At 32.7% G+C, this 9,326-nt stretch overlaps 1 protein-coding gene across 1 annotated transcript; it reads right to left on the bottom strand.

Annotated features, from left to right (window-relative positions):
• Window positions 1–3,655: 3,655 nt before the first annotated feature.
• On the bottom strand, window positions 3,656–5,417 carry LOC105619536. The gene is made up of 3 exons (XM_012201053.1): window positions 5,074–5,417; window positions 4,450–4,977; window positions 3,656–3,956 (listed from the first exon to the last, which is right to left on the bottom strand). The coding sequence occupies exons 1-3, from the start codon at window positions 5,415–5,417 to the stop codon at window positions 3,656–3,658; spliced, it is 1,173 nt and encodes a 390-aa protein (XP_012056443.1).
• Between the last annotated feature and the right edge of the window lie 3,909 nt (window positions 5,418–9,326).

Raw genomic sequence — 9,326 nt, 5'->3', positions numbered from 1 at the left:
GTGTGTGTGTGTGTGTGTGTGTGTGTGTGTGTGTGTGTGTGTGTGTGTGTGTGTGTGCGTGCGTGCGTGCGTGCGTGCGTGCGTGCGTGCGTGCGTGCGTGCGTGCGTGCGTGCGTGTGTGTGTGTGTGTGTGTGTATTTGAATATGTATTTTCTATATATGTATATTATGATTTTTTTAAAAGTTCAATATATTTGTAAGATATGTGTAAAATTTTAAATTATAAACAGAATTCCGTTGCAAATTAGATTGCTAAAAGTGGGCTGCAATGTAAAAAATATTTGCTTAATTAATATATTGAAAGCTTGAGAAGTATATGTTGTAATAATTATGTTCTAAAAACTGATTATTTATACAAGTTAATTTGCTTTTTTGCTAAATTTGTACTGTACTTAGAAAGTATATTTTATTGAAAATTGACTATTTAAATTTCTATAATCGATCATCTTTGTAGCTATCTTTGTCTATTCTATTAATAAAAATAAACGTAGCCCAGATGAAAAACGAATTTCCTAAATTGTTTTTTTTTCTTTTTATTAATGGATTATAGTTTCCATTATAATAATAATTGAATTTATATAAGAATTCTATTAAAAATTGATAAAGAATAATAGATATAGGTTTTTTATATATTTAAAAATTTAAATTAATATTTAAACTTTGAAAGTGAATTTTTAAAGTGAATGGTTATCAGTAATATGATTTTTCACATTCTAGGCATTTAGTAAAAAATTATATCATAAAGTTGGAATACTTGAATTTTTTTCTTCTTTTCTCCGACAATCGCAATTTCCTTACTTACTTTTTTCTTGCTTCCATATATCTTATATTTAATTATAAAGATAAGGTCTATGCATACATAGATATAGAATATTTAATAAATCTTATATTTGTTTCATTACTCTGCATCAGATAATATCACGATGTCAGCGAATATTACATTTGGAAGAGGGAAAACATTTAATATACATAAAAGCACATTAATTGTGATCACACATCCATTTACTATTCCAAAAACACTTTGGTATCTCTCTGATCGCAACGCATAATACTGATGTGATCTATCATTCAGTCAGGCAGAAAGTATAATTGTTCCGGATTTTCTGTTTACACTGGACAATTAAGACTTTCATAAGGAACACGCATAGAATTAAATATTTTTAGGCATGTATTCCGAATAACATTTTATCCTGGCACCAACAAGTTTTTCATATATCGTTTAGAATTAACGAAATTTCAGACGCCTTTAATTCTCCATACCGAATATACAATCACAAAAATCCTAGTAGATACGCTAAATCATGCGTATCATCGTTTATATTTCACAAGTAGAGTTCTCTGGATTGCGTCTCGCATCATTAATCTTTACACACAATATCATTTTCCATTTTGAATATCCATGCTAATTGCAAATTGTAAAACGTCGTAAGATTCGCAGTCTACAATTATTGTTATTATTAAAATTTTGTCGATCTAATCAACAGTTTGGTATCTCTCGATACATTTACATTCCGTTGATTAAAAATTTCTTATCGATATGTGTCTAAATACTTAACACAAGATGTATACATTCTCATTTCTACGTTGGTTTTCAATGCTATAAACTATGAATTTAATTAACTATTAAATTATTTTAAATTATTGATTATTAAAATTATTAAATGTTTATTAAAATTAGTGTTTAAGTTCATACTATTAAATATCTCTTGGCAAACTGAATTTGCGAATACTGATTTGTAAAGGAGTTCTACGAAAAAAGTTCATAAAATCTCATACAGAAATATTATAACTGTGTCATTGTAGAAATATTTCTAATTTTAAAAATTATGTCTTTAATTAATAAATTATTGGAAAAAATCTAAATAAATGATTTCTATAATCAGCTGATCATTAAAATGCGAAAAATATACGTACAAACGTATACGCTTCATTCTATATTTAGGGATATTTCCAAGTCGATTTTTCAATTTGTATCTAATAACCAATTTAGTTGTCTTCACTATTCCACATTAATGCACTATAAAGGCTGTTGTATTTGAGATATATGATGCAACGGCAGAACATTAGCATTTTAACCGATGAAATAACCAACATATAGAAATAATTTCTGCTAAACACAATGATATATTGGATATTTTATCGACCAAAATACATTACGTTATATTTTTGTACTTACAAAAAAACATATGAGTGTCTCATCATTCACTATCATTTCTAAATATTTTAGAATTCTTTATATATAGTTGAATTTTTCTTTAAATAAGCTTTAATTCGTCTAAACATGTTTTAATTTCCAAAAATGATAACGATGGAGTATTTTCCTATACAGCACAGATTGTTCCAACATTGCAATATTGCATCAAACTTCCATATGGGTTAAGAGCTATAACAATTTCCCAATTTTCATTGAGAGATAATATTTTCAAAAAATTTGAATACATCTTCAAAAAAGTGCTTTTAAAATTACAAAACTTTTGTTTTGAAACATCTTTTTGCATTTACTGCTTCAATAATATACACATAAAAATCAAACTTTTTCAAGGGAATGTTACATCCTCTTAACATGCATAAAAGTACTTATGAAAGAGTACATATCTCTTATTTTGATCTATATTATCAGATATTTATGTATATGTTTCTTTATTAGATTTTTAGGTGCCTTTAGTGCGCATCAGTATGAAATAATCAAGCGACCGAATTCGCTATAAGGCCCATATTTTGCATGCATATATGCTTTTTGTAGCCCATAAAACGGATTTTCGCTTTATGCGAAATGCTTCGGATATACTCGTTAAAGCGACATCAATCGGTGTCACTGGACGAGGAGGGACGGATGTCTTGCGATAGTTATTTTAGCTCATAGCTTCTTCTGATTCATTATTGTACTATATTGGATTATGACATCAGATGCGAGAGATTGCGCTTATGATATGAAATAACACTATACATCACATTCATAGAAGCGATTATTCTCGCACAATGTACATCAGAATAAATTAGTCTTTTTATATATGCTATCATCTGTATTCAATAAAATAAGTTTAAATGCCAGGTTCTCTTTTCAATTTATGAATAGATAGTCGTAAATCTTAATAATGAGACCTACTTTGTTAAAATAGGATAACGTTCGTTAACGTAATAGGTAAGATTAAATTACATAATCACTTATTAATTTTCGCCTGACGAATACACATTTTATCTCTGATGAATGTCAATCTATCTTTTTCCTGATTGCGTAAAATGCATCTCATAATATCTAAACCACGAGGGAAGGATAAAATAAATAACATCTAACTTTTGAATTCAGCAGAGATTAACCTGAATATATCTGGCATTATTAGTAAAAGTTTATGGAGGACTAAATGGGGAATTTTATACATTTTTTTATTTTATCGAATGAAAGTAGAGTATTTGAAAAAAAAGTAATTTATATCATTGAATAGTGCAAGAGAAAGATTTATATTTTTTTGTAGATGTCATAACTCAATATAGTTAACAGTAAAGAAGTCTTACGTATTATTCTCCGAGATGCAGCAATATAGTGTCGAAGAACGAAGCGTCCTCGATAAAGGAATATCGAAGAGGAAGAGACTTAGGCACGATAGGTCGTACGTTGTCGGAGTTGCGGTAGGTATTGGAGAAGTTTCCTTGTCCCTTATTCGACGCTATCTACGACCGCACTGTCGTCCAAAGTGTGAAGCCAATTGAAGATCATCATGTTCCTTTCATACTTGGACAGCTGATTTCCACGTTCTCTCTCAACGTCCCGTATGGTCAACGCATGATTTCGCTCCTTTCGCCCAATCAAGGAAGCACCAGGAACTCCGGCGGCTGTTCCGGGCACCAGCAAAGTGGTACCATGAGAGCTCTGTGCCGCGGTAGCCGCAGCTTCTAACTGATCTAGATTAAATTCACTCTGCGAAAGGCGCTCCAAAGCGCGGTACGTGGTCAATAACCTAATGGAACATGAATAAAACACTCTATTTCTGCATATTTTTTGTATTGAAACCTGAAACCGTGTGACTTAATAACTTTTAAGGTATTTTTAATTACATTCACTTCAATTACAAGAAAATGTACATAAATGTCTCGTTCTAATTTTGATAAAATTTAGATGAAAGTTATCCTTTCCAAAGAAGCATTTCTCACTCTAAGAATATTTGTAAAAAGATACATGTTTCTTATCTTGATTTATATTATAAAGCACACAAAACTCAAAATTAGGAAAGGTGATATTATACACTTACGTATATTTCCTTCTTAGACAAAGCCAAATATAAATATAAGAATAACAAATATACAACTTATTCTAGATAAAAGAATTAAAACTAAATTGTCAGAAGACAAGTACAAACGTTCCGTCTTTTTTTGTTCCAAAAAGTTGTATAAAAAAAATTCATGAATTTTGAACCAAGAGAAAAAAAAAGATTTTCTTTATCAATTACTAACCTTCGGCGTATGTAGTTCTGTCTGACTTTCTTATTGACGGACCTCACGAGATCCGCTCCAGTGAAGGGCACAGGTGGTGGTGGCGGTGCCGGTGGTTGTGGTGGTAATTGTGGCACCGATTGAGCGTTTGATGAAGATTGCTGCTGCGATTGGAGCTGCTGCGACTGCGACTGCTGCTGCTGTTGTTGTTGAGGCTGCTGTTCTTGCGCGGTTCCTCCATGCGGGCTAGGAAGCTGGGACGTACTGGCCACGGGTTCACCCACGGCAACCCAAGTGCTACAGGACCTCGAGGCATGATCGAGTCTGGCATGTTCCAGCAGCAGAGTATTGCGCTGGGCAGTGTCGAGAGCTAAAGCGGATACTGCCGTTCGTAGGCCACCGGCTCCAGCTGCGTCTGGGCTAGGAAGCTGCGACACATCGCTCGTACTAAAACTCTTACGCAATCCCAATGCTGACGACAGAACACCGCAGCTGCGAATTAGTTCGTTCTCTTCCTCAAACCATAAAATCTCTGGAATGTCTGCCGGCCTAACATAAAAATGCATAATAAATAAATACTAAATCAAGAGTGAAACAGTCGCTCTTCAGCTATCTCTTCAGCACCATAGCTATTGTTTTACGAACCTGTTGCCCTGAATCTGTCGAGAATCTGGTTTCGGTGAGGGCCCCCGTCCGGTGAGTTGCGCATCGCTGTAGGATTTGAAAGTGACCAACCTGTTGGCGCTGCGCAGATCGCTTGCGATCGATGACACGCTGAAGAGTGACAGGTCGGTGGTGACGCTCTCATGACTCGGTGAGCGCAGCATCCGTGAGGTGACCTGCAGGGCCGGACATTGTGTGGTCGACAGACCACTACCTCCACTTCCGCCGCCACCGCCACTGTCACCACCGCCGTCATTGCTACTACAACATTGCGCGCACATAACCGTGGGTATCGGTGAAGCCGATTTTGTTTCGTTTTCGGACATTTTACACTTGTTCACACTTGATGTCCGTTTCTCTATCTATTTATTTCTTTTTTTTGTCTCCCGATGCTTTTTCTCGGTCGTTTCAGTTTCTTCCGCGGTAGCTGTAACTGGTTTACGTCATGCTGAACGTCCAACGTTTCTTCTTCGTTTCCAGAGTAACAACTGTATGTAATACACAGAAAAGATAGCTTAGCGATACAGCACAATTAGGATAAGAATTTTTAAATAGAAATTTTCTGGAGAAGCACTTAAATATAAAACTTCCGTTTTATTATGGCAGCCATATTTGATTATAACGTTAGAAAGAAGAAATTCGTTTATTAATTGTTTTCTGATATTATACACAAATAAAAACAAATAACTTTTTTTTGCATATGATAGAATAGATTTTATATATACAAAATATCTTCAAAAAAGAGATTTTAAAGGCATATAAAACAATAAAAAATAAATTAAAAAGTCCTAATAAGTCCTAATAAATATAAATCCAAAAACGAACGGTTGCCAAGAGACTCTTGATCTTCCTTTAAAGAATAAAACATCGAAATTAGACATAATATGAATTCGGCCAAATCTAACAAACTTACTTTTTGGACAAGGCACAACCTTATACTAATTTAAGTAGCTCCTTAAAAATTTACTCAAAAATCGGTCTAAAGTTTGTAAAAAAGATTAAGAGATATCTTGATTCCGTTCATTTTCGTATCTATATGTTTTATTAGGACTTTTTGACTTATTTTTTCTTATTCAGAAATAATTAATTATTAATATGCCCTTAAAGTCTGTAACCCTTTTTAGAGACATGTATATACGAAGATTTCTTTTTTTAAAATATTTATTAATTCACGGACTAAAAAGAAAATTATTGGTACGTATTGGCAAGTTTATTCCATCCAATTAGATCTGACACGTGCAATATAAAACTTAGCTATGCTAAATATAAATTATAACTTCTCGCTTCCACATCATAATTTATTATTAATTTAAATATGCAGTGACCAAACAAAAGTTTAAAAATATATAGTTTTTGTAGAACATCAGTATACTATTATTATAACTTTATTTTATGAAGTATGTAGTATAAAAACAAATTTATTTATAGTCTAAAAAGATAATTATGGTAAGACTAGAATGTTAATAGACATTGTAAATCACATACGATATCACATATCGCAGATTAGTATGAAGATGGAGAAACTATTATCTAATCGCAAGTCCTTGATCCAATCTATAGAGCTGGAATGTGCAGGTAAGGTGCTAAACGCTTTGCACGCCGTCACCACGTGGGCGTGGTAAAGTATAGTCTGTCTTGTAATGTATACGCCTATGATGTGTGATATGCGAGAAAGTGAAAAGCACATTTAATACCGATACAAAATACTGCTAATCCGGATACTAATTAGCAGTAATATTGATTACATCATATTTATAATTTTATCAATATTATAATTTTCCTCTCAACAATATATATGTAATATAATACACGTTGAACGTAATAATTATATTGTCGAGTATAAAATTATAACATATAAAATATGACGTTATGTTACTGTTAATTAATTGTTTACTAATAAGTAACTCTTTTCAAAATCAAAATATTATTTAATAAAAGTATCAACATATTTAAATCTTTTAATATTAAAATTTTAATTTTTTAAAACAAAATATGAAACGTAGACATTTTCAAACAAACGACATTTGAACAAACGATTACTTCTTTGTTTTCTACAAAGTGTATTTTTAACGCGCAATGTAATTAAAATAAACTTATTACGTAAAATCAAACAGACTCTTTGTGAAATGATTTTCAAATTGTAATTAAAATATTTAATATTGAGAAAGTATAATAATAACTTTTATTCGGAATTTTTTTAAAGGACAATTAACATATATTTTTAATTTTTTAAAGAACTGTTGTAGTGTTTTTAAAATTAATGTTTCATGTAACACGTTAAGAAAGTTCTAAAAATTTCTAACATTTAATTCAATGATAAATATATAAAATATGAAATTTAATATTAAATTATTTTTCCCCTCTTCCCTATCATCTTTCTCTCCCACTCTTTCTGCCTATCTATTTCTATTTCTATCTCAGAATCGATTAACTATAACCTGAGTTAACTTTTTATTCTCCTTTCTGTATTGCAGAAAAAAGCAATTTCTAAGCTGAAGTCAGCTAAAAGTGAAGTATCGTTACAAATGATATATGGACATAGCTACGTAATCGATAATTATATATTATATTCTGAAGTCAAAGTTCAAGAACTTTTCCTAAGATTGATATTTCGATGCCTTCATCAGCCAGATATTGACTTTCTCGGCCATTTAGTGTGTCATACGTGTCATCCAGCGCAAATCGAATAAATTAAAGCCATATGTTTTTTAATTATCAAATCTCTCTCTAACATTCTTTGACAAAAAATACTTTGACAAAGAATACTTAATAGAAAGTTGGCAGCCATTGATATATGTATTAAAAATCTAAAAGAATATTATATAAAAAAAGAATAATATATAAAAAAATATTTTTCTTAACAGTATGGCAAAGTTAGAAGATTGAGAACATTTTGATGCTTTTTTTTCAAATGAAATGTGTTATATTTCTAATAAAAATCATAAGAAACTCTTCATTTTAACTATTTAAATTATTCCAGTTCAAATATACTTTCCATAAATATGAATAATATTAAAAATAAAATTTATATTCTTCAATATTTTTAATTCAACATTACAATTTAATTATTTTACGCTTTTCAAACTTCTGATTCTATTTAAAAATTAATCTCTTCATTGTACTGTTTTTCTGCAAACTTATCCTCATTAATAAAAAATATACGAGTAACTATGTTCTACTTTACTTGCCTTCGCAGGTTTCCTGTAGACTAGACATAGTCATAAACTAAACTGTTATAAAATATAAAAGGAATATATTAGCGCGAAAATATATTAGCGCGACTACACGTCACGAACTGCGCTAATTAAATGCGACTACAGATAATATGTGCGTTCAGCCAGTTTATATCAACTGCGCTAGAATCGCGCTTTCTTTTCGGAGTTGATTTTCATCGTGATTATTAAAGCGTCGCTGTAAACTCATCGTCAGCGATGGCAGGCTCCGATAACAAAAGTGAAGGACCGGCGCAGTTCTATAAATACGCACGAATATTCACGATTCTCAGCGCACCTAATGTATCTCGCACTGTCAGCCACATGACGACGCGTTTCGCCGTGTCGAGGATTCCGCCGTCGTGAACGGCGAATCTGTCAGCCGGCTGCGTGGCTCCAACAGAGTCACTCAAAGGAGAAGACCGTCAGCCAGGAACGCGAGACAGATATGGCAAGCCACGGAATCGCCAGCGGGAGCACATGAAAGGGAACAACAACCACTGTCCACACTCGCCGTTCTCACACGCGTCGAGCGCGTCGAGTTACGTCAAAGAGACGACACGATTGTTTCCCCTGGGCTCTACGGTTGTCGATCGTGGCTCGGGCTCGCTCACTGCACAGGCGTCGCTATCCACATATCGATCGATAGCTGTGCTCTTCTCTAGTTTCGCCGCACCCCACGCGATTCGGACCTCTCTCGCTAGGACCGAGCTAACGGCCGATCCGCATCCCTTCTTCATCCCTTATTGCAGCGTGGGATATGGACCAGTGGACCGGGCCTAGAGGCCCTGAGCTACTTGATAGAGATTTTGTTACGATCATTCCCTAATTTTAAATTCCCTAATTCCCTAATTCCCTAATTTACAAAGCAAATATCTCTTCACCTCCTTCAAATATATGTTATAATTAAAAATCATTAATTAAATATGTATAAACATTGTTTAATTATATTGTTTAATGATATTGTTAAATATGTATAAACACTGTGATTTGTTAAATCATTTAATACTGATAATCTAAATA

The sequence above is a fragment of the Atta cephalotes genome (assembly GCF_000143395.1).
Source record: "Atta cephalotes unplaced genomic scaffold scaffold00022, whole genome shotgun sequence".
NCBI classification, from domain to species: Eukaryota; Metazoa; Arthropoda; class Insecta; order Hymenoptera; family Formicidae; genus Atta; species Atta cephalotes.
The sequence above is the reverse complement of the archived record's forward strand: the minus strand, read 5'-3'. Positions and strand labels throughout refer to the sequence as shown.